Source organism: Salvelinus fontinalis, chromosome 21, assembly GCF_029448725.1.
Source record: "Salvelinus fontinalis isolate EN_2023a chromosome 21, ASM2944872v1, whole genome shotgun sequence".
NCBI lineage: Eukaryota > Metazoa > Chordata > Actinopteri > Salmoniformes > Salmonidae > Salvelinus > Salvelinus fontinalis.
The window spans coordinates 26,525,960-26,552,970 of record NC_074685.1 but is presented as its reverse complement, the minus strand read 5'-3'; the positions used below and the strand labels follow the sequence as shown (position 1 = coordinate 26,552,970).

General features: G+C 43.1%; 1 protein-coding gene across 13 annotated transcripts in view; it reads right to left on the bottom strand.

The window, feature by feature from the left end:
• Positions 1 to 23,423, bottom strand: part of LOC129818514 (guanine nucleotide exchange factor VAV2-like) — a 233,384-nt gene extending 209,961 nt beyond the window's left edge. For 4 of the 13 annotated variants that reach the window (XM_055874476.1, XM_055874478.1, XM_055874480.1 and 1 more), the window contains exon 1: positions 22,045 to 23,423. In XM_055874476.1, coding sequence (XP_055730451.1) covers positions 22,045 to 22,248 — 204 coding nt within the window. In that variant the 5' untranslated portion in view covers positions 22,249 to 23,423. The remainder of the gene's footprint in view (positions 1 to 22,044) is intronic. The other 9 variants (XM_055874486.1, XM_055874487.1, XM_055874479.1 and 6 more) reach the window with 5 other exon arrangements.
• Positions 23,424 to 27,011: the final 3,588 nt, after the last annotated feature.

The following is a 27,011-nucleotide window of genomic DNA, read 5'->3' as shown; positions in this document are numbered from 1 at the left end:
CCATCACATAAATAAACAGTCCTTCGTCCTCATTTCCTCTTGGCCAGTTCAACTGGGATTCACATGAAGACCAGCGGAGGACCAACAGACTTCTACGACTCTGTAGACGAGCAGTGCTGTGGTGCTCAGTTAATGGCTCATACTGGAGCTAAGAGCCACAGTTAGAATACCAAATAAGTTGTATTATGTTGATCCAAGTTATCCAGAATATTATCCAGCCTTGAGAAGATGTAATGCAAGTGACTTAATACAACTTTGTAGACAAGCTGTACATGGTTATAAGTCGCTGGCATAAACTGGAGCTAGAGGCAAAGTTGCAAAAACATATAACTTTTATCTGAGTTATCCAGAATATTATCCAAGTGTCTCATGGAGAAAAAAGGATGTGGTGTTAGAGCAGTGAAGCAGCTGGTAAAATTAGCCGATTGTGTAAGACAGTCTTACAGCTTTGCCAATAGACAGCAGACTAAAGTCTAACTGGGCTGCATGGGCGCTGTCCCTCTCCCCAGTGTTAGTCCCTCTGGAGCAGGTCATTCTGTCACAGCTCCAGTCAACAGCCAACCGGTCATCTAGACCAATCCTTGCTAAATTCCATTTCCCTTTCATACACCACTCCCATTTAACCCGCGACCCAATCAGTGGCTTCCTTCCTGCTCCCCATATTGTAGAGTATTCTTTGGCATTAAATAAGAGGCCTAGCCATTAGTGAGGTCTGGTTGTGTGTGTTCTCCCCACGTCTTCCATTAGAGGGACAACCATCAAGGGAGTGTGTGGATGGTAGGCCATATCAGGGTTGATGGTAAGACACTAACAGCTCTTGGCATTAAATCAGAGCAGCCACTCTGCTGGTGCAGTGCATTGTGGGAGATCCATAATTCATAGCTCTTAATAGAATAAAGAAGTCTAATAATGGATGTGGGGATCCAGCGCTGCGTCGCCACCGCTGCGTGGCTGCCTGGAGGCTCCGACTCTCATTACCTGAGAACTAGAGAGGAGGACTACCGGGATGGCTTTCCTCACCGAGTCCCCCTTATCCCAGCCTCTCTTCCCATTCCTAGTCCCTCCAGCAGAATCCAGGCTGTGACGTGAGAGCAGAGCACTTTTTTTCCTTGAAAACTCGTAGGCAGACACCCTCCAGTGTGGGCCAGAAATGCTCAGTGAGATTTAGTGGTTAATTCCCCCAGCCAGCCTGGATAGATCCCAGGATATTGGGCAAGTTGCTTGTGTTTTTAGGGCCTCTGATTGAATGCAGACATTATGTAAGCTGCTGTTTTTTTTTGGTTGTTATGCAACATATGCAGCAAGAGATATGTATCAGAGAAACATTTCTGAGACCACTCATGTCTGTCTCTTTTTATGCTAGAGAAAAAAAATTGCCTGTCACATTACAATGTGATTCAGTGATTTTGTCAATATCCCTGCGGTTACAAGCAGATACAAGAGTAATACTCTTGGGAACTTTTTACATGTTTTAACTTGCGTAAAGCCCCTCGGGGGGAAACGATAGCAGTGCTTTAATACCATATAGATCAGTGTTGCTGTCTACTCCCATTTAACGCTTCATTTAAACACAAAAACATCATATTGGATTTTATTCATTTCCGGCGAGGCAAACTCTGGCCGTTGTGCTGAGTCATCATCGCCCATAAATGATTCATTTAATCCCAAAACAGACCGCCACTTCTGCTTTCTGATACATTTTTCATCCTAATAGTGCCATGATCAGTCCACTCACACCTTCTCTACCCTACAAGCAACAGCCAATCAGAGTGCTCGATCCCTTGCTGAAAACTATCAATCACAATCTGCCACCCTACACATTAAGTATGGTTACATGAACACAATAGTATGATTATTGTGGATAGTCAGATTAATACAATAGATTTTTCAAAACGTTTACATTCTTTGAAAGAGAAATGATTTCCCTAATAATCCTGTTTACGTGGACACATCTGAAATCAGGCTACCAGATGGGACTTTGGCAAATGCAGAAAATCACCAATCAAAATAAATGTTCTACCACAGTGACCATGTTATTTTTTCGAAGCCTATTTGATTCTGAGTTTGGACATACGGCATAAAGTTTGTATGTGAAAACTATTTATAAAGATGCATACTTTCAGTTTTTCCAAACTCAGGTCACTCGCACATAAGAGGGTGGCACATGTGAAGATCAGATACACAACTAGAACTCAGATAAAGCTGTTTACATGTCCTAATCATTTGAAAGATTCCTCAGAAAACCAGGTGTTTTAATCGGCGTATGCTTCCTCCGTTTACATGACTAATGCCAAACTCTGCCTACTTCCATAATCATGGCAGTACTCAGTGACTCCACACAGTCCACTCCTCTACTTGTTGGTCTGTCAGCCCTAATATAAGTCTCTGTACTGCTTTACATGCTCTGTAATGAGTGGCATGCACAAGACAGATCAGCCACATTGCGTCCTGAGGAGGCAAACGCTAACAAATGGCTTTAATATTCAGCAAATGGAAAGGCAGACTCTTCACAGGAAGCATGGGCCCAGTGTGTTAGTAGGAATGCCATGTGCTGCTGCAGGAACAAGGTCTTCAGTCTTGCGATAGCAATGTGGTCTTGGGTGAATGACGGAGCAGAGTTTATTGTTTGTTGAAATTAATTCAGAGCATCTGCAAGGCATCATCAGTCCACCTATGAGGCTTATCAGCAAATCATTCAGCAAACTTGGTTGCAATCCCAAACGGACTGCTATTTTCCTTCTGCTATTTTCCAGCATCTACAGTATAATACATAATGTGATTCTTAGTGTAGATACAATACTCCCTAACTCCTTCCGTCCTCTCCCAACACTCGGATGCGCTATGCTACAGCCTGGTTTAACTGGGGTTTAACTAGGGTCTGTGCAGCCATCCATAAAGCTGCTTCCTGCATCCTCTCAGGGGTGGGGTAACAGCCACACTGTAACAAGAGGCATTCATCATTGAAGAGGACCGCAACCTGTTAAATGTGGAAGATATACACAAAACAATATCCGTGTTGGCCATCGGGAGGCGAGTGGTGATTGTTGTTGCTTGCACGTGCTAGCAGGCCTAATAATCTCAGCGTGTTGAAACATTCATGAGGCTGAGGCTGGAGCGGAGAGCAAAGTCGTGTAGGAGAGAACACAACATGAGCATTCAGAATACATCTCTATCTTAATCTGCTGCGATGTAACAACTCTGGGAGTGTTTCAAATGAAGGATTCTCACAGGGATATGCTAAACGGCTGCAAAGTTTCAGAGCTTATCTAACCACCAAAATTAAAACATGGTTGTCAAAATGGTGATGAACTAATAAAAGAGGAAAAGTAATTAATTAAACAAAGTTGTAAAGTCTGCTCATGAGGGGAATGAGGAAGGAGAAGAGGTTGGGAAAGGTTCCCGTCAACCGTGTGGTTGAATAAGCCATCCCACGAGAAGCTGTCGTAAAGCGGATGAGAAAATGAAAATGTTTTAGTTTATCTCATATTCAGCCGATTTCTGCTCTTGTGCTTCCCGAGATGCACCTTTTCTCTCCTGGAGCCCCTGGATCTTGTTTTAATTTGGAAAAGGCTGTTCAAGGTTACAGGAGCTGTGCAGAATGTACTTTCCCACACTTCACTCCTGTGTGGTTTTTCCTCTCTATTTGTTCTGGAAGCCTGGGTGGAGAAAAGTAGGCCAGATATCTGCTGTTCTGCTGTCCTTCTCCTTCTCAACAACCTTGACACAAGAGCTACAGTCACAGACAAAGGGCTAAGAGGTCTTGGTATGCTACTATTGAACTCGAGTAATTGTTGGTTGGGGTTTGTGCTTGACCTTGTCCACACTTCTGAAGGGGGTCGGGGGTTGATGTGTGAAGGTCTGCTATGTTTACACCAAGACATGCTCAATGCCTCTGTCAGGAAACCCTCCCTTCAGCTCCACATGTAGTATGGAGGTTCCGCATCCTGGTAAACACCATCAATATAAAACCAGACCCTCCTGGGGCCTCCCGGTGAAGGAGTATTTTATGACATTCTTAATTTCCACTAAGGTGTTGCAGATGCTGCAGCTCCATTTCAGACAGTCCCGATGAATCGAACCAGGCCCTTTCTAATTAATCTTTGTAGAAGCGGAGAAGACGGGTTTCGGCAGGGGTGCAAGGGCCTGGAGGCCTCTGACATCTGGCTGTCAGGTTTGGTAGAGCTATCTGTCGAAGGAAAGGGGCATCCCCCACCCCCAACACCAACTTATGCGGTTGTTTCAGAGATGTGGGGTGACAACTGCACCAGTCTTCCCCCAGCCACCCCTCAAAACCCCCCCAGGACACCCGGCTTCCACATGAAGGCATCTTCATCACTTGAACACACAGGCATGAACACATATCGTATATACACTGAGTATACAAAACATTAGGAACACCTCCATGACAGACTGACCAGGTATTTGGAAGGTGTTCCTATAGTTTTCTACATTTACACACACACACACACACACACACACACACACACACACACACACACACACACACACACACACACACACAAACATAAATCCTCGCTATATATATCACGATCCTCGCTATATGGGCCATGATGAGGGTGGCAGGTAGACTAGCGGATAAGAGCGTTGGGTCAGTAACTGAAAGATTGCTGGTTTGAATCCCTGAGCCGACTATGTGAAAAATCTGTCGATGTGCTTTTGAGCAAGGCACATAACCCTAATTGCTCCTGTAAGTCACTCTGGATAAGAGCTCCCGCTAAATGCCTAAAATGTAATGATGCCATTAACCCTATTGGCATGAGTGACCCGGCTTCACTTTCTTGTCCTGCCGTTTGGTACATTGGTCTCAGAAGTGGGATGGTGGCTGTGTGGCCATCGGAATGCATGGCTAGGAGGCTGAGTAGTTGAATTCCCAGCAATGAGTAGGGTGCTGATGAGTAGGGTGCTTGTCGTTCACCCGAGTTGTATTCCCTGCCCCACTTTGCTATAATACCAAAAGGCTAAAATCTTATGGTGAGGTTTCGAGGTGTTGTACAAAGGTTGTTTAGTAGTACTATGGGTGCAACTTTTACAACACCTCGCGATACGAGGATCAGTTGTATGTCTACTCTCGACAGATTCTAAGTTATAGAAAGGCACAGTATTTTTACTTCTGATACTGGTGTGCTGTCTGTTGCAGATCATCATTCTCCCAAGTCATCCTATATAGTCGTAGCCACATAGGCTTATGCTCCCAGCAGGCCCAGTTATTCAGGAAAGCTGTAACACGTATTCTGCCTCCTTTCCGATCCGAGTGGCTATTCCTTTACCTAGAACCTAACTTTTAAAATGTATTACCTTTTTATTTGTGGCATAAACAACTAGCCACAATGTTTTAATCTGATTCGTCTCCTGTAGGCTACTTGCTCATTTTCATCCACTCCTTCCAAATATAATTCCAGCATCCAAACTGCACAACGGCCATTCGATGAATGAAAAGAGACATCTGTTACAAAACACCAAAAAGTTGAATGACATTCGGGAAAAGTGTCAAAACAAGCATTCGATACTGAGTAGAGAGGGATGTGTTTTCAGTTTGTTGAGATTGACATACTTGATTGTGGTGTTGACAACACAAATCATGATACATTTTTTAATTTTACCTTTATTTAACTAGGCAAGTAAGTTAAGAACAAATTCTTATTTTCAATGACGGCCTAGGAACAGGTTAACTGCCTTGTTCAGGGGCAGAACAACATATTTTTACCTTGTCAACTCGGGGATTCAATCTTGCAACCTTTCGGTTACTAGTCCAACACTCTAACCGCTAGGCTAGCTGTGTGTGTGTGTGTGTAATAAGCTCTTAAAGTCAGTAATTGGTATGCAGTTATGTGTTGCTTATTGGTTGTGTGTGGTGCAGTGGCACAGAAACCTGTTGGTGGATGTAATTATAAATACATTTAAATCTGATAATTGTCTGCAGCCACCTCTGATGGTAGTGTATTGATACTGGCAGGGAGAGGGAGCTCATCCGTGGTGGTCGCGAACCCTCAACCTTCTGGCCTGTAGCCCTTCATGGCATCGACAGAAAAGTGGACAAGTCGATATCCATGTTTCTAAACGCAGGGTTGCTACAGTTATTGTTATTTGTGGTGGTAATGATGATTTGTGTTGTTAATTTGATGAGGGGGGAGAGTGTACACATTGAAAGTATTTTAAACATTGGGGAGGGGGGCGCATTTTTTTATGACACATCCAGTTGGACCATATTTCTCTCAGCTCCATGGAGAAATGTGTAGAATTGCAGGAAATTGCCTTAAAATACAAAATAATTATCTACAATGCAAAGATTGGGCCTCTAAAATGTTCTCTAAAATTCATCCGTGCCGATGGGCGTAACGCGCCCACCACCTAAGCCCTTTTTTGATCCAGAAAAAACCCTGGAGATGTTTTGTAACACATGCTATATGCACCACTAGACACGTGAACAAGCTAACAGAGGAGTGTGGAATGATTGTTCACTGAAGGGCTTATTCATTCTGTGTGTAAAGTATGTGTTGGAATAGGTGAACCGTTCCAGAGAGAAAATAGTGCAACACTACAACCCTAAGCAGAGAATATCACAACGGGTGTTACATTATCCCAAAAATTCACCAGGCTAGTCTGAGTTACAGGCTGGTTTAACATATGGTGCTAATCTGGATTTCGGTCCTTAATCAAATCTACAGTAAATGATGCTGGGGATTTTGAAAAGGTTGCTGCAGTGATTAGGCTTACACAAATGTAATTTCAGCAGGGAGAATATATCAGGAGCGCCAGTTACTATGCCAGCCATCATCCGCCCGGTTTGACAATTCATCTGCGTCAAAGCTTAGCTCATTTTCTGTAGTAATGTGTTTTCAATAGACCTAATGCCATTTGTGTTTGACATTTCAAAAAACACTATTAAATATCCAAGAGCCACACAATGGGCCAGACGGAATACCAGGACATGTACTGTGAGCATGAGCTGATCAACTGGCAAGTGTCTTCACTGACATTTTCAACCTCTCCCTGTCCGAGTCTGTAATACCAACATGTTTTAAGCAGACCACCATAGTCTCTGTGCCCAAGAACACTAAGGTAACCTGCCTAAACGACTACCGACCTGTAGCACTCACATCTGTAGCCATGAAGTGCTTTAATAAGGCTGGTCATGGCTCACATCAACACCATTATCCCAGAAACCTTAGACCCACTCCAATTTGCATACCGCACCAACAGATCAACAGATGATACAATCTCCATTGCACTCCACACTGCACTTTCCCACCTGGACAAAAGGAACACCTATGTGAGAATGCTATTCATTGACTACAGCTCAGCATTCAACACCATAGTGCCTTCAATGCTCATCAATAAGTTAAGAACCCTGGGACTAAACACCTCTCTCTGCAACTGAATCCTGGATTTCCTGACGGGCAGCCCCCAGGTGGTAAGGGTAGGTAACAACACATCTGCCACGCTGATCCTCAACACAGGAGCCTCTCAGGGGTGCGTGCTCAGTCCCCTCTTGTACTCCCTGTTCACTCATGACTGTACGGCCAAGCATGACTCCAACACCATGATTAAATATGCTGATGACACAACAGTGGTAGGCCTGATCACCAACAACGACGAGACAGCCTATAGGGAGGAGGTCAGAGACCTGGCCATGTGGTGCCAGGACAACAACCTCTCCCTCAATGTGATCAAGACAAAATAGATGATTGTGGACTACAGGAAAAAGAGAACCAATCAGGCCCCCATTCTCATCGACCGGGCTGCAGTGGGGCAGGTTGAGAGAGTGTCCACATCACCAACAAGTTTCCTGCCATCCAGGACCTCTATACCAGGCGGTGTCAGAGGAAGGCCCTAAAAATTGTCAAAGACTCCAGCCACCCTAGTCATAGACTGTTCTCTCTGCTGCCGCACGGCAAGCGGTACTGGAGCATCAAGTCTAGGTACAAGAGGCTTTTAAACAGCTTCTACCCCCAAGCCATAAGACTCCTGAACATCTAGTCAAATGGCTACCATGACAATTTGCAGTGCCCCCCCCCCCCCCCCTCTTTACACCCCTGATACTCTCTGTTGTCATCTATACAGTCACTTTAATAACTCTACCTACATGTACATACTACCTCAACTAACCCCTGTGCCCCCGCACATTGACTCTGTATCGGTACCCCCATGTATATAGTCTCGCTATTGTTATTTCACTGCTGCTCTTTAATTACTTGTTACTTTTATCTCTTATTCTTATCCGTATTTTTTAAAACTGCATTGTTGGTTAGGGGCTCGTAAGTAGGCATTTCACTATAAGGTCTACACCTGTTCTATTCGGCGCATGTGACTAATAACATTTCTTTGATTTGATTTGTATTGGATGACCTACTGTGCAACAAATGTGACAATAATATTATAACATGTCAACTGTTCATTTGTGCCAGAGATAATATGTGATGAACCAAAAGCATCCGATAATAGAGCACCATTAATGATGCCTCTCGCACAATCAGTCTTTCTTCTACCTCTTTCTCCCTCTCGTATGATCGACTTCTTTCTACCTCACAAACACAGCCCACTCCACAAAAACTCTTCTTTTATCTGACACCTACACACTCTTTGTGTGCAAAGCTTCAATATGCTTTGTGCACAGTCCCATTCACTCTCACAACCCCTTCCATCTTTCTCCATCTTACAATATCTATTCCAAGAAACACCATTTCACTCGTGCTTTTCACCTCTCTCCTCTTCTCTCCCTCCCTCTTTCTCTATGTATTGCTGTGAGGTTGAGGGTCTTGGTGAGGTCGGTGAGAGAGATGAAGTGCATGGTGGGAAGATTAATGTGTTCAGACCACGCAGTTGATCTCAGGAGGCCGTCTGAAGGTGGTGGTCAGGGTAAGCACTATCCCAGACTCCCACAGTAAAGTCCACACTCAAGGTCACCCATTAAAGAAGAAGAGAGGGGCTGCAGGTTTGAGGAAAAAGAGAGCAGTAGTGGGGCTAGAGTGGAGGCTGGAGCAAGGACACTCAGTCTCTAACACACACAGTCATGAACACACACAAATCCAAACAAAAGGTGAGTGCGAATTAAGATGTGAGTATATGAACATCACACAAAGTTCACCAGCGGTCAAACACCACCCCTACACACACTTTCGTCTGACCTTGTAAAATAATTGTCGTTTATTTAAGGGACAAGCCTCCCATTAGTCCACCAGTGAAAAACATGTTCTGCTTCGTTTAATCCTCTACGTATGCTAGGAGTCATCTCTCTACAGACATACAGGTTTACAGGGAAAACTAGTGAGCTAAAACAGAAGAAAAAATATTAAATTAACTTGGAGGACAGCAGAATACTGAGTAAAAGAAAGAAATAATCTTAAGAAGAACATTTTTCTGGTGGAAAATAATGGATAGTGCCCAATTTGTCACTGAGTACCTGACTATGGGAGAAAAAGCAAAATGGAGAGAGGGACTCTTTTGTTCCATTCTACTGTCCTGGGGCAGATGTACAGTAAATGCATGAACTGAAACGACTTTGTTCTCTCTACACAATGGCCAGAACTGAGTCTAACCGCATCCCTAAAGACCACTTTCTTGCAGATAACAGAACCCATTCAATAATACAGTATGACTACTAGGTGGAAGCGGTTCTGCGGCACTCAACTGCACTTTCTTAATACTTCATAACAGTCTGGCAATGAGCACCTGCCCCAAGAAAATGTGCACCATGAGCTCAGAAAGGGGGGAACATATTTCTGCATGGACGAAAAGAGACAAGGCTGAGTGAATCCATATGAAAAATATTTTCAAAGCAGAAGTACTGTACCCCTCAGTTTCACATGGTTCTAATTTTGGTGCTGGTGCACCTGCATACACATGTGTGTTATGCTCACTGTTGTAGAAAATCATTATGTAACAACAGTATTGGGCCTCTTCTCTGAAACTCATTGCTCCTTCTCAACAGCAGCACTGTGGGGTCTTGCAGAATCTACACACCGGGAGGCGGTCAACTTCTTTCTAAACTGGCAGAAGCTTTTGTTTCTGTTGAACAGATCCTCCTACTGATATGGTCCTTGGCGGTCCTTGGCAGTGCATGGCTGTGTTGGTGGTTGGATTAACCTTTTACTGCAGTGGGCACACAGAGTGACTCTTGGTAGTTTTAAACAAATCTACTTTGAAACAAAAGTATACACCTCACACACATGGTTATGGAATTTAAAAAAGAAGACACCTGTACCATGTCAGATATAGAGATGAAATGTATTACATTTTGAGTCTGCGTCCCAATATTACACTTTATATACATCACAGAAGAAATATAACAAAACCACTTGACATAGAAACACCAGATTTTTGGCGGGTTTTTGAAATAATGTTCATTAGTTATGAAATGATTAACAATATTAATAACATTCCACCCATGAGGCCACTAGGTAATCTAACTGCAGAAAATGGCACTGGACATGATGACATCCGCCCAGTGACTAACTGCTTTATGGGAGACACCAGGAAAAGGAGTACACTCAACTAATTGCACATATCCACCATGTGAATGGTAATGGGTAGGTAAATACTGTCCAAAATCCATTGTTGTTGTTGTTGTTAAAACTCACTTGTCACTGAGCCTACAATCCAAAAGCAGGATTGCCTGCCTGCCAAAAAACAATCTGTTCAGTCAACAATACATTTTCCCTGATGCAAATCTTAGAACAAAATAATAGCCTGCCCCACAGACAGAGAAACACAACTCCATATACACACTTTATTCACAAGCAAACACAGAAAACACTGACTAAACCAACACACGTTTGAACAGAACTAGCAATGTCACGCTAAGAATGCAGTGTACAGAGGGTTTGGCTAAAGAGGCAGGGGGTGTCCACATTCCAACCACATAGTTGAACGGGTGCATTGTTGAGCTCCTTGAAGGTGGGGATGGGTGTGTTCTGAACTCTCTATTCTCTGTCCAGATGTTTCTTGTTGTCTGGCTCAGAGCAGAGGAGGGGGAGGGGATTACACAACTCTCACTCAGTACTCAGGCTGAGCAGGAAGTGGGAAGCAAAGGACCTCTTTAGCGAATGAAAGCGGAAAAAACATAACTGAGGAAAACACCAGACGAAAACACCAGAGAGGGTCTGTGATCAGAATATGACAGACAAGACGAAGCCAACAACCAAAACAGACTTGGCTAAGGGTTACTGCTTTCAAATGAAAAGCATAGGAATGTCAAGATGTTTATAGGTCGACCGAGTTAATATCTATGGTATTACAACACTTCCTCAACAAATTCCCAGAGCTCAGTAGACATTGCTAATGGTTGCATCACACAAGTAATGCACTGTAGGTAAATCTCTGTCAATCTGTGTTGTTAAGTGGCAAGACTGCTCATAGTCAAAGGGAATCTCAGCATGCAGTACAGCATTGGCGTTTTGGGTAGAAACGTTGTTGTCCTAAGAGGCCTATATGGTGTCGGTAAATCTAAGTTGTGGACTGGGGCTGGTGTGGTTAAGGTAAATCTTTGTCTGCTAATGGAGGGTAAGTGCTTGTGGAGGGCCAGATGAGCTCTGAATGTCAGACAGAGGGACATGCATGATTTCACAGGAGAAAGCCACTAAAAGCTTCCTCTCAATCAGCCTCTCGCCACCTCTCCCTTATGTTTTTTCCCCCAGGCAGGCGCTTTCAGCATGCATTCTAAATTGTTTTGCTCTCCTCCCTTCCCACTCTCGCTCTTTCATTATGCTAACGCCAAACTGGTGGCAGATTTAACTTTTTCTCCACATTTGTAAATGGGAAATGGGATTACCTGTTGTTATTTTTGCCCGGGCCCACTCCTGAGAAATTGGATTTACAGATACCATCAATCAAGGATGGACAGAACAACCTGTCTTTGTAACAGAAAACAAGGCTTTAGTCAATACTGTCTGAGAGAAAGGATTCCTTCCTATTCTCACCCATTAGTTATGAGTCCACACCAGTGGCGGTCGGTGCCATTTAAGATGAGGGAGGACGATTGTTTATTTTTTATGAGCTTGGCCTTATTTCTATTACAGCATGTTGGATGACTGTCATTCATATCCCATTCACCCAGTTCAATGTATCATCGATAGATTTAGGCTACTACATGATACCTGCATTTCCCCTGTACCCATCATGAGGTTGTTATAACCTAGCCTATGACTGAAAGTTTGCAATATAAGTGCACAGGTGGAGATACATTTTTGTAATCAAGGTGACAGACATTGACACATTCAATACCGCCTTGCACACTCTTGTCTGCATCTAACTGATATAGGGTGTACTCATTAGTCCAACAGTTGCAAACAAGTTAAATCTTTGTCTGCTAACGAGGATAAGTGCTTCTGGAGTGCCAGATGAGCTCTGAATGGGACATGCATGATTTCACAAACAAGGTTCTATTGGACAAATCCAGGTATGTTTCTCCCCGTTTAGTTCCGTTTGGTTTAAGATTTTTTTTTTCAACAGAATCGGCAGAATGAATACACCTCTCATCACACACAAACACAGTTCAGTTTAATAGCAGCCACATACAAACAGCATGATCCCTTTGATCGTTGCATAATTCCTTCTCACATCTACGTACTCTCTTCCTCTCATCTTTTCCCTTTGCTTGTGGACTTCAGTGCACAACAAATCAAGAAAAAAACCTTTCCAAGCCAAACATTCATATCATAACCACAAATAGCTACACACAGCCTACATCATTGTCACCATATTAGATAACATTATAGTCAACATAGCTACTAGAACTAACGCTTTAGTGAACCCGCTACAATCATGCAGTAAAATGTATAGAATTTTATTTTAAAAATGTATGTATATATATGAAGAAATGAATTTGTTCAAAACTGTTGAATTGTCTTTCTCTTTGAGTGAACTACTCACCACATTTTATACACTGCAGTGCTAGCTAGCTGTAGCTTATGCTTTCAGTACTAGATGATACTAGATGCTTTCAGTACTTGATCCTTTGATTGGATGGACAACATGTCAGTTCATGCTATAAGCTCCTGATAGGTTGGAGAACGTCCTCTGGAACTTGTCATAATTACTGTGTAAGTCTATGGAAGGGGGTGAGAACCACAAGCCTCCTAGGTTTTGTATTGAAGTCAATGTACCCAGAGGAGGATGGAAACCAACTGTCCTCCGGCTACACCATGGTGCTACCCTACAGAGTGCTGTTGAGGCTGCTGTAGACCTTCGTCGCAAAACAGTGTGTTTCAATCAATTATTTGGTGACGTGAATATATTTAGTATAGTTTTACATAAAAATGATAACTTTTTTTATGTTCCACTATTTAAAAAAATATTCAATTCTCTGAGGAGGAATGGTCCTCCCCTTCCTCCTCTGAGGAGACTCCACTGGTACTCACAAAGAAAGACTTGTTGATAAATGGTGAGCAAACTGCAACTAAACCACAATGAAAGTGAGATGGCTATCCAATGAAATGGACAATCATCTCAGCAGATTACACCTCCATAACAGAGGATTGGAATAACCCACTGGAGATTTGAACATACACAGAATTCAGACTACCTTCCTCATCATCTTGGTGAATTGACAAAGTCCTGCAGTGCCAAGTAACAGCTATGCTTCATGTATCATTCAAGAGGTGGATTAGCTATATTAAAATGACTTGTCAGCTATCTGAAAACAGTCAAATGAGCTGATCTCTTCACTAACCCTGCACAACTTTATTCAAAGTTTCTCCAGCAGCAGGCTTCCTGTAGCCTCCAGTGGGATAGCAAGGCCAGTGTTTGCTCTGCACCCTCCAGAATGATGCTTTGCATCTGCTTGTTCTGACCCCGGAACATGGCCTTTGGGGGATTTGCCTAGTTGTCAGAAAGATGACGGATACACGTGGAATGGAAAGAGGAAATCATAAACCATTTCCATAATCAACACTAGCACTGTGGTGAGGGGCAACAGATACAGGCAGAGCTCCAGAATTCTCTACAGTCTGGCTATTTAGTATAAAATAAACAATAGATAAAGACAGTAAGTGTTATTACACAGGTAATGTTCCCCAATTCTGGAAGGGTTGCCGACGAGTGAAAAAGTGTGGGAACGCCTGTATTATATTATGGAAAAGTAGGCTAGTACAATATTGACTAGTTTTACCACATGCTTGGATCATATTGAAAAAGGAAATGGTTTATTTTGAGACCATTTCAAGAAGGATAACCACAAATCCATTGGTGGGCTGGTGGCATACAAGTAGAGCTAAGATAGAGGGAGGGAAGATGATCCCTTCCTTCCACTCTGCGGTGTACTCAGCATGCTGTTCCGCTTTGTTTGCATGATTAACAAGAGAGTCAGCTGTGCAGCAGATCAATACCCACTGACTGGCCTTTTACGGAATTGTGTCTAATGTGGTAACCCTATCACTGTGCCCTTCCTATTCCACAGCCAATTATGTGATAGGATCAATACAGGTCAGTAAAGGGGTATTGACGCTTTTGTTGGCGATGTTATGTAAGAGTGAGAAATCCATGGGCCCTGCATCCCAGAGATGTTTATAGAGTCTATAGTAAGTCACCACGAGGCAGTGTGTCTCGGAGAGTGAATAATATATATTTCCTTGGGCATAGAGAGAAAATATGAAGCAGCTTATCTCTTCCCCAGCGAGGGGCTGCTGTAGCTGTAGTGGAGCTGGGAGAAGAGGAGGCATTTAGAATGAGATTGGGAACTTCTGTTCCTCTCCCTGCAGCACTATCCAGATCCTTATCAGATTCCTCCACCACCGCAGGATGCAGCCAGAATCCATCTACCACCACTACCAAAATCTGTCTGCTGTTGACAACAATACCGTACCAACAACGGCTAAACATTGAGTTGACAACAATGAAAACTTGATGCTGTCAGTCAGTCTTTGACATGTGATCAGAAAAATAACTTTCAGGAGAGGGTGGTCTGAGATGAACTTGTGTGTCAGGGAGCTGCAGGCGTCTGTTTTGTCGCTCCATACAGACAACGCTGTACCCTTCTCTCTCTCTCTTCTTCTCTGGTGCCCAAAAGAGCATGCTCTGAAAAAAAGTAAGGCTTCATTCCCTAGCATGTCCATGCTAATAAACCACAACAAGCACCCTGCAGGAGCATTTTTAGAATCAATAAAGCTCCCCATAAACATGCTTCTGTCTCCCTCATCTCTCTCTCTGGTTTAGTAGGTTCTCATGTCACTAGTGATAAGGGTCGGATGGTCCTCTGCAGCCACACAATGCATCAGCTTTCTCCATATCATACCAGTCTCATTTGACCTTGGACTCTGGACGCTTTCTGAATGATATGTTATTTATCCAAGAAGCAGAAACACAGTATGGAGGCTTTCTCTATATCCAGAGTTGGTTCTCTAGGAGCCTTGGGCTTGGTCAGGGTGTATCCATTGACAACATGGAGAAAAGCTCTGTCTTCAGAATGACATGCTCTTTATTCAAGTAACAGAAACACAGTATGGATGCTTTACATGACATCACCTGCTTTTCCCCCTCCCTCCTTGTCACTTTGACTCCCTTGCTCTGTTATGTGGAGTTCCCCACATTTCCAGTGAGCTCATATTGTAGACTACCACCATAGTGGTCCCTCAGGACTGTACAGAGAAGAATGAAGGAACTGATGAAATGTTCCAGCGCCAGCAGCCTCAATGAAGGATTTCAGCATTGTGCACAATAACTGACTGAGGATCAGATGCCCGGTCTAGCAAATGAACTCTTCCATCATGGGTGTTTTTGTCCTGAGTTGTGCATTGATGAAAAACAGCAAATCATAATCTCAGAATAAAGCCTGCCCCTATTCCCTCCTTTTCAAGCCCATACATTTTTGCTGGCAGAATCACAGCTGTGCGACCCAGGAAGTGTTAATAACGAGCTCCATTAGTGGTATCACCTACATCCGGCAGCCAGGGGGGTCAGACTAAATGAACAGATGAAATTACCCCAGAAGTAATGAGGGTTAACGACAATCCCCCACACCAGAGTGGTCCCAAGGGAAGCAGAAATTAAGCTGCCCTGAAGTTGGAATTGGTAGGTGGGCTGGGATTCTCCATGTCATGTTTCAGTTCACATCCTTACCTTTGATTTCAGCCATCACAACAATTCCAAAATACGGCCGGCCAATTCCAAAACACAGCCGACAGATGCCTATGGCGGCAGATTTATGAGGTCTGCATTTTCTGAGCTAAACTGACCAAGACGCACCTCAAACAACAACACATAAAACCTCACATAATTCTGCCTAATAACAATCTCACTCAACCAGTGGCATATGGGCTATTTACGTGAGCACTGATACCGCCCTGTGATAAGCAGTGCCCACTCTGTCAAATGCAGGGGCACAAAATATTTTGCTTGTCCATCCCCAGCACGCCTCTCCAGGGTGCTATTGGAGAGACACATCGCTTCCGCGCTCCACCATCCTTCCGTCAATAAAATAATTTTACATAAATCATGTAGCAGATAAAGGATATGGTAGAAAGAGTATGTGGACTTTTCTGTAGTCTACAGGCAGGAGATAAAATGTGTGACAATGTAATGAGATGGACACTTTTTACACCATGCAGGTTTCTCTGATCAAATAGCCTAACCTCAATGGCGGTCAATCGAATAAAAAATGCGCTGTGATGTTAACAAACATATCATTAAAAACAGGACAGGTCAAAGCAAAATGGACAATATGGAATGGACAATCACAACTGTTGTCCAGGAGTTTCACCCCATTGTCATGATCAGTGGTTTCAAGTTTGTATCTGTACATTTTGACAAGCTGATCATAGCGAAAAATAAAATACTTCTGGATTTCCCGCTATGTAAACACATTGCAAACAGGCTCACGATAACTCCTGATAAAGTTAGGTAGCTGATATTCAGAGCTTAAATAACCAAATTGAATAGTCATAGGAATCAGGACTAATAAAGCCAATGCAGCAGCCTGTTTTACAAACGGTGGGCCTACCACACGGATGGGCATTCATAAAATTCCTTTGTGGGCGACAGGGTAGCGTTTCCATGGCGGCGAGCTTTACACCACTCTAGCCAATGCTCGGCATTGTCCCGTGGTGATCTTAGGCTTGTGTGCGGCTGCTCAGCCATGGAAACCCATTTCACGAAGCTTCCGACGAACAGTTCTTGTGCTGACGTTGGTTCCAGAGGCAGTTTGGAATTCACTAGTGAGTGTTGCAAACATGGACAGACAATTTTTACGCGCTACATCACTCGGCAGTCCCGTTCTGTGAGCTTGTGTGGCCTTCCATTTTACGGCTGAGCCACTTCCTAATAACAGCACTTAATGTTGCCTGGGGCAGCTCTAGCAGGGCAGGGATTCCAAAGCAGGGATTTCAAAGCTTGCAGGGACAAAGCTTTGGAGGAAATATAATTTTGTTTGAGTATGTTATGTTTGTTTGTATATAGGGAACTCAAGAGGCAATACATGTAATAGAAGATGAGTGATTGACAGCCCTATCTAGCAAAGATATATACATATCCTGTATCCAACATGCACAATCCAGTGTAAACAGTGGTAGATACAGAAACGGGAAATTTATCTAACATAAAACCTAAAGACTAGACAAAGAATACAGGTGTTTACACCATCCACCACTGTATATAAATGGAGAGAAATAAGCTCCATTTGTGTGAGTGGAAGCGTCAGCCTCAGAGTGTTCTCTAAAGCCCAGTGGAGTGTTGAGAGACACCCTCACTGCTCTGAGAGGAGCAGAGACACAGCCCTAGGGCTAGGCGAGCAGTAAAGCAGTCTACACAGGTACAGCACAAACAGTCATCCTAAAGGCATTTGAAGCTACCTCACTGCCAGTGAAAAAAAGGAAAAAGAAAACATTGGAAGAACAATACACAGAAGGCATCAGATAGCACACCTCAGTCTCTCTCTTTCAGACAGAGCCTATGGCGAGATATTCAGAATACACAAAAGCTTGTGATGATCTCAGCTCCACCACCAAACACACAATGCTCATGAGGTATTTTACATGTTTACCTTGAGTGTGTGTTAAAACGATATTAGACAAGGCCTAGCTTAAAACAACAAGTATTCTAAGGCAGCAGCCTCATCTGTTGAGATTCAAACCAAGGTCGGTGAAACACAAGAATTTATATTCCTTGAGTGAAACTGGTATAAATCATGAGCGCACAAAGAAGGCAGAAGAGCACTGAATGGTTAAATCACAAATACAGCATTCATTACAACTGGACAATGGTAAATAAAGAGGGTTATGTATGTGTTTTTAGGTGAGACTGATAATACGAGTAGTATGGCTGTGGGTTTAGCAAACATTATAAATAGGCAATGAAGAACTCTTATTATTATACATTTGGCACAAAAGTTCATCGTGACATCTTCCACAAGTGTCACAGTGTTCCATCCAGCCCTTATTTTGTTCTGATGGGATAATAAGAAGCATACACACTACCACCCCTGACATCACTCTACATTATCATCATCATAACAGAAAATAGGTCTTTAGGATATGGTGATCAAAGATCATTTGTAAGTCATGTTCTGAGACAGAATCAGGTAGCACTTGGAGCTGTTGAGTGATACAGCTTTCATAAAGAGCCAAAAGTGTAATGGCCTCCCTCACTTCCCATTCGTTTGGCAGTGATGTGGTGAATTTGTATGTCCTTTGCATTAAAGCACAGAGAACACACACTGACCTTTTCCATGTCATAAATCACAACCCCCTGTTCTGCTGCCAGGATTTTTCTTAACCCAATTTGTCACAGAGGAGCCCCTCTCTCACCCACTCTCACTGCAGCCTCACACTGGGGCTGTGACACGGGATTGGTGGGCATATCGAAGTGTCACACGTAGCCCACGAGCTACACAATAGGGCTTGGTGATATGGCCTAAAAATCATATCAATCAAATGTATTTATAAAGCCCTTTATACATCAGACGATGTCAAAGTGCTGTACAGAAACCCAGCCTAAAACCCCAAACAGCAAGCAATGTAGAAGGACGGTGGTTAGGAAAAACACCCAAGAAAGGCCAGAACCTAGGAAGAAACCTAGAGAGGAACCAGGCTCTGCGGGGTGGCCAGTCCTCTTCTGGCTGTGCCGAGTGGAGATTATAACAGAACATGGCCGAGATGTTCAAACGTTCATAGATGACCTGCAGGGTCAGATAATGATAATAACAGTGGTTGTAGAGTGTGCAACAGGTCAGCCCCTCAGGAGTAAATGTTAGTTGGCTTTTCATAGTCGATCATTCAGAGTTGGAGACAGCAGGTGCATATCTCGATTTATTCAAACATAGGCGATTCGCGATATATACTCACCGGACAGTGTATTAGGTAGACCACCCCATTCATGAAAATGGATCGCTCCTACAGACAGTAAGTTATGTGGTCGTGGCTTGCTATATAAAGCAGGCAGAGGTCAAAGGAGAATGGAAAGAATGGTGCAAGCTAACAGGCGAGCCACAAACAGGCAAATAACGGAACAGTACAACAGTGGTGTACAGAACAGCATCTCGTAACGCACAACTCGTTGATCCATGTCACGGATTGGCTACTGCAGCAGACGACCACATCGTGTTCCACTCCTATCAGCTAAAAGCAAGAAGCAGCAGCTCCAGTGGGCACGCATCATGCTGATTGCAGAATCAGGTGTAAGCAGCATGAGTCCATTGCTCCATCCTGCCTGGTGTCAACAGTACAGGCTGGTGGCGGTGGTGTAATGGTGTGGGGAATGTTATCCTGGCACATGTTAGGTCCCTTAATACCAATTGATACATTGTTGCTGACCTCAACCCTATAGAGCATCTTTGGGATAAGATGAAACGGGCTGTTCACAGCATGAATGTACTGCCGTCCAATCTGAAGCAACTGCGTGATGCTATCGCATCAGCATGGACCAACATCTCTGTGGAATATTTCCGACACCTTGTAGAATACATGCCCCAAAGAATTAAGTCTGTTCTGGATGCAAAAGGGGGTCTGACCCGGTACTAGATGGGTGGACCTAATAAACTGGACGGTGAGTGTATTCTCAATTTTGTTTGTGTTTTCTCTAAATAAGCTTTGTTGCACAATTAAAAGTAAAATAGACTGCATTTCAAACAGTCAGCAATAATCTAGTGAATTCAGGTGAAATTATACCAAGGCTAAATATATGCCTTCCACAAAATGTCATTATTTTATTGAAATAGTTGAACCTGCTTTTTTGCAATAATCACTGATCTGGGTTTCAAATCGGTCTATGAATATCCCAGATTTGTTCCAAATTCAACCAGAACCATGTATAATGCACATTCCCTAATACTGACTAACTTCTTGTAGCAGGCATTATAGAAAATGAACACAGGTCTCATAAACAATCTCTCAAGTACAAGCCCACGTGCTAGTGAGTAGCCAGCTAATCTTTGTATTTCAAGTTTAGCCAACTTGGATCTATCCGTTAGCTAACAAGGTAGAACAGTTGAATTTTTATGAACACACTCTTCTGTTCATCTCCAACTGTTTGAAAGCCATGATAGCCTGTCCTCTTTGTCCAGATGTTGAAATCAAGTGGCCTGCCTTATTTCTCAGACTGAGAACGAGTTGCCAATTCCTTATCTAATTGTGTTGTATGCTTATTGCACATTTAAAAACACAGAGTAGACAGCTAGTATAACAGTATTTTGCTAAAATGCTGTTAGCGGTAGGTGGTACCGCAATGCCACGCGACAAACTGAGCATTCATTTTCAAGAATCAATGTTCATTGATACTCCCGTTTTAGTAGTCTGCTCTGCGCACAATTTGAGGAGTTGAGACATAAAAAGGGTATCCTTAGAAAGATAAACTTCTCTTATTACAGTAAAATAATTTCTCAATCTGTTTCGGTGTCAATATGACCAATTCTGTTGGACCAAACCTCAAATGCTAATAGCGAGTTGAAATCGAGAGGAAGAAGTGTTCTCTCATCGCTCTTGTTGTGAGTGGCAAGGGGAGAGGCTTGGTGTGTGTAAAAAGAGAGGAAGAGGTGAAGCCAGAGGTTTCACTCTCGCCAAAAACTGTACAAAATGAGCCCAATGCGTTTCTATGGGCTTATTTTGGACCTAAGCTTGTCACCTGCCTTCCCACCTTTGGACAACGACTCCCATTGTTAGGGCGGAGATATGAGCATCTCATCATTATATACACATCTCTGGTGTAAATGGGAAGGTGCACACAGCACAGAAGGAGCAAAGGAGTCAAGACCAAAATTACCACGGTTCTACCTAGACCCTGTGCTACCCAAGCCTTTGTAAATGTTGCACTGAACTACAAAAAGCTTCTGCTGCACTGCAGACACACCTCTCACTCACATGGCAATTACTCAATGTTTCTAAATGTAGCTTATGTTAGAATTATTTAATTCAATTAAAGTAACTGTCTAGTGAAAATCTCACTTTTAAAAGTTCATATTGTGTTAACTCATACCCAAATAATGTTGTTGACTTGTCCTATACTCGTATTTGTGGCCAAAGCATACATTGTAAGAAAAAAAAAACACTTTCAAAAACACACTAAACAAAAATACTTGCTATTTCCTCAGAGGATGAGCTGGCCAATCAGCGGTCTGCTCACATTAATTTGGTTATTGGCCGGTATACGCCCACACATTATGTTGTTGGGGTACGCCCACACCATTCCAACACAGAAAATATGCTTTTCAACATATTTAATTGCCATTTTTGGGAAGGCAATCAATTTCACTTATGGTAAGTTATTATAGGTCATATGTCATAGAAATCTGGAAACACTTTAAACATGCAATACAATGGTATGGCCCGTGTGTTGTGGAGAATATCTGGAACTATCACAAGTGCTCAACAGTGACACCCACACTGTACAGTACTTCTTCCTCCTGTACTGTTGTGGACTGTGTAACTGTTGCATGATTATTGAATGTGAACACTGTGCTGATTGCACTCAGAATAACTATTTATGCATGTAAAACCACTTGCACCGAGGGCAGATTAACCATTCATGAATATCAGTGTAATGGCACTAAAATAACTGCTGTGGGTAATTGACAACAAATAGCCCCTGAAAGACACCTTGACATACCTGTGACATTTGGGGTCTGAAGTTGATCTCCTTTAGGTCCACAGACCCCGGTGAGAGGTTGTGCAACATTTGGCACAAGAGCACTCCGTCTCGTAGCGCCTGTGCCAAGTCGAACACGGCCGCAGAAGGCCACACGACCCGGTGGTTTGGGGGCAAAACTTTGCAGTCTATCAACCACCGCCCGCATTGCCGCCACTCTTCCATGTCGGCTTGGGGGGTGCGTTCCACACTCAAATTCGACAGCCGCCTCCGTGGGCAAAATTCAGCCGCTTCCAGTGCGCAACCGAAGCAATCCTTCCACCAGTGTTAAAATCCAAATTTCAATTAAAATGTGATTAGTTGTATTATTTTCCCATGTATTAACGAAACTAATAACTTTACAATTATGGTAAAATCGTGTTCTACTTTAGTTTTCCGATTAAGTTTATATAATTGGCTCCAGCTCACAATATGTCCAGCTCTGTTCAAATAGGCTATGTCCAGTGGAGCAGTTAGAACATGGCCAGCTCAGTCTTTTGAACAAGTGACGTGAGTTTCTGACCATAACATTCAGAAGTTGACGACACTAAATGAACACGATGTAATGTGTAAATTACCTTCTGAATAAACAGACCAATGTGAACTACCGGGAAAACAATTTCCTTTTCTTCATTCTCGAAGTTGATTTTGCATATCCAGAAGGTGTTAGAACTCAGTTCATAATCCAGATTGTAGGCTAAACGTTTAAATCATAGATAGGCTATTGGGAATAATAATGCCCGAATGTCTTCTTTGCTTGTGTATTAAAGCCTACCAAATTTCAATGTTGAACCTATCATGCAAGCTTGCTGTCTTAAACCGTTGTCTCCGGAAAAAAATGACTTTGAACAGCTGAGACAATCAGTTCTGACACTCAGTATAGAGCGACATACCATTGTATTTTGCGTAACTACCCAGAGTTTCTGGTTGTTCAGAGTTTCTCTATACAATTTCCTATGCTGCTCTGATAGATAACAATTACATTTCAATGTAAAACACCATGATAAATCAAATGTATTTTCTTACGATGCCCCACTCAACATTCAGCCTATCCACAATGCACTCGAAAACATATTTCACTAACTCCAACAGAAACATGTCCAGGAGGGAAAAAAATCACGTTCTCGTCATTCTCAGAATACCAAACACCAACTTTAATGGAAAGAAACGTTTAAAAATGCCCCAATAAACCGTTTCTATGTTCTTTCTTGTTCCCCCTCCGCGTTTTTTTGTTACGGATTGTGGTGTTCTGCAGTCCCTCTACTCCCCGCCGCGCTATTCCGAAGGTTTGAGAGAAAGCGTGAACGCGCTTGGCTGTAGAGAGGGCGGCGATGTTGAACGTGGGTTCAGTTGGTTCTGGTTACGCACGCTCACGTGTGGGAATGATTGTAACGCACATTTTAAGAAAGTTGAAGCTCATTTACTGCATTTCGATACAATTTAAAAACTCTTAAATGTTATTTGGAGAACAGCAAAAACAAGCAAAAATGTATATAATGTTATTCATAAAAAGGGATCTTTTAGCAGAAAAAATGTTTTTTTAACAAAAGGTAGACAAATACGTTTGCTTTACGGAACTTTTTTTTTTTTTTGCAGTTTTAAAACTGCAATTCTACACGTTTTGCAATTATTTTTGCCATGTTAATATGATATCTGAGTGACAGTGACTAACTAAATCAATGGGGGGCCACCTGGAGGTCAGGGCCCCTTCAGCCATGATTACTACATTTACATTATAGTAATTTAGCAGTTAGTGCATTCATCTTAAGATAGCTAGGTGCGGACAACCACATATCACAGGCATAGAAAGTACATTTTTCCTTAATGTTGTAGATATCAGTAACGTCAGAGCTAGAAGGGGGGAAGGGGTCAAGTGCAAGTGCTGTTTAAGTTTTGTGTGTGTGTGTGTGTGTGTGTGTGTGTGTGTGTGTGTGTGTGTGTGTGTGTGTGTGTGTGTGTGTGTGTGTGTGTGTGTGTGTGTGTGTGTGTGTGTGTTGGCGGGAGTTGAGGTGAGGAGGGTTTATTTTGCTGTTCCGTAGGTAAGCACCATGGACTTGTAGAGGATGCGAGCTTCGACTGGAACCTAGCGGAGTGTGCGGAGGAGCGTGATGTTGAGAGAACTTGGGAAGGTTGAAAACCAGGCAGGCTACAGTGTTCTGGATAAGTTCCAGGGATTTGATGGAAGAAGCGGGACCACCCAGCCAACAGCGAGTTGCAATAGTCCAGACGGGAGAAGACAAGTGTCTGAATTAGGACCTGTGCCGCTTCCTGTGTGAGGCAGGGTTGTACTCTACAGATGTTGTTGAGCATGAACCTGCAGGAGCGAGTCACTGCTTTGATGTTTGCAAAGAACGACAGGGTGTTGTCCAGGGTCACGCAAAGGTTCTTTGCACTCTGAGAGGGCGACACTGTGGCGTTGTCAACCGTGATGGAGAGGTCTTTGAGGGGGCAGGCCTTCCCCGAGAGGAAGAGCAGTTCCGTGCTGTCGAGGTTGAGCTTGAGGTGGTGGGCCGACATCCAAGCTGAGATATCTGTCAGGCACGCAGAGATGCATGTCACCACCTGGGTGTCAGCAGGGTGGACAGAGAAAAGTAGGTTAGTGTCATCCACATAGCAATGATAAGAGAGATCATGTGAGGATATGACAGAGCCGAGTGACTTGGTGTATATAGAGAAGAGGGACTAGAACCGAGCCCTGGGGGACACCAGTACTGAGAGTATCTGGTGCAGACACAGATCCTCTCCACGTCACCTGGTAGGAGTGGTCTGCCAGCTAGGATGCAATCCAAGAATGTGCAGAGCCTGAGACGCCCAGCTCTGAGAGGGTGGCGAGGAGGATCTGATGATTCAGTGTCGAAGGCAGCAGATAGATCTAGGAGGATGAGAACAGAGGAGAGAGTTAGCTTTGGCAGTGCGGAGAGCCTTGGTGACACAGAATAGAGCAGTCTCGGTTGAGTGACCCGTCTTGAAGCCTGACTGGTTCGGGTCAAGATAGCTGGCTAGACTAACTAAACTAATTTACCAATCTAAAATAGTTTAAAGATGCAATATGTAACTTTTTGGGGAACCCGACAAAATTCACATAGAAATGTGACTTATAGAGTTGTCATTCTCATTGAAAGTAAGTCTATGAAGCGGTAGACATGTTGTTTTATGTGCCCTATTTCTATGCTTCCCGTTCTTAAGTTTCATTTGTGTTTCTTTAACTTTCGGTTTTGATACACCAGCTTCAAACAGCTGGAAATACAATATTCTTGGTTATGGAATAGATATTTCACAGCGGTTTAGATGGTACAATGATTCACTACACAATACTTGCTTGTTTTGTCACATAAACTGAAATTAGGCAAACTATTAGAATTTTTGCAACCATGAAACTGCAGTGCGATTTCTGCATAGTGAATCTTTAACTGACATGGCTAATTGAGTGACTGTCAGTGAGTGACATAATAAGAGGAAAACTGCTGATGCACAACCAAGTTTTGAAATTGTACCTTGTGTATTCTACTATTCCAACTCTCAACAGTAGGTTGAGACCCCGATGGATTGTTGTTTGCAAAAATGAGAGGTCCGGACCTCGGTGTCCTCATATGCTCTACTGCACATTACACGGATGATTTATGGTCAGTGTATGGATACAAAGTAACCTAAACTTGCAGGTGTATCATTCAGGTGTATCATTCAGTGTTTGAGTGAAACAATGTAACACATATTGCTTTGGAGCTACTGCATCCTGGTCCCAGCCTTCCCCCTCCCATAATCTCTTTTGCGGGGTCAACAAAAATACAGTATCACAATTCAATTTACTCAAGATATACGGTTAGCCTATCATATTATCTGTAATGGATGTTGGGTAGGCTATGTCTGTGTTGTTTTGTCATGGATTGTGGCCAGCTACAGAGTGAGTGATGGCCATAAGTTGCAGACACGATTAGTTGTCACTGAAGTTGTGGCATTGATCCATCATGGCCCAGGGCTGTTCGAGGCAAAGAGGTAACATGTTCCATATGCCACAGTGAGAAGGGGGGTCACACAGTACAAGTCTCCCTCCAGCACAAACCAAGTAGGGTAAGAGCTGGGGTGGGCAGTGACTGATGTATAGCCCTATACTGAGCCCTAAGGCAATGAATCTGCCATTGGAAATATGGGTATTCTATTCTTGCACTAAAAGATGAATGTATGGTGGGTTAGGTCATTTCTTTTATTCATGCAAGCATGGAAAGTGATTGCTGATATCAACCAACAAGTCTCCTGCAAGATAACTTACATACTTAAATGGCTAATTCATAACTCACCTTAAAAGACATTAGTCCATCATATATCCAAGAGAAAATGTCCCCCCCTATAATCATTGGGTTGACATTCACCTAACAGCACGTTTGAGGTGTGTAACTCACTGTCATCTGAATCCAGCAAACACACAGCTCAAACCAAATCTGTCACCCGATTTTAAAAATCAATTATATATGGCCACCATCTAGTGGCCTATCATTGAACTGCAGATATCCCTTCACAGCTATCCTTTGGGTTTTGTGGCTACTGGCTAGCATATGCTGATCATATTAAATGGCACATCCAGTCTATAAGCACTAAAAGCATCCCACATTATGGTTTTAGAGTATATTTAAAAAATGTGTACATTGGTCTTACTTAGGTCCAATCGCTTCTTTGGAAGCATAGGCCATCGACAACTCCTCTCCTTAGTATCTGCATGAAGGTCCTGCCTCCAGGTGTTTCTTGGGCACCCTCTTTTTCTTCTCCCTTGGGTTCCAGGATAGAGCTTGACTGGTGATGATGGAACGCGGCTTTCAGGGATGGACGATCCATCCACATCTTTACCCCTGGATCTCCTCATCCACCAGAAGTACACGGGTGTACCTCAGTGATAGTGAAAACAAGTGCAAAGAGAAAAGTCAAACGGATCAACATGCAGAAAATGAGGAGACAAA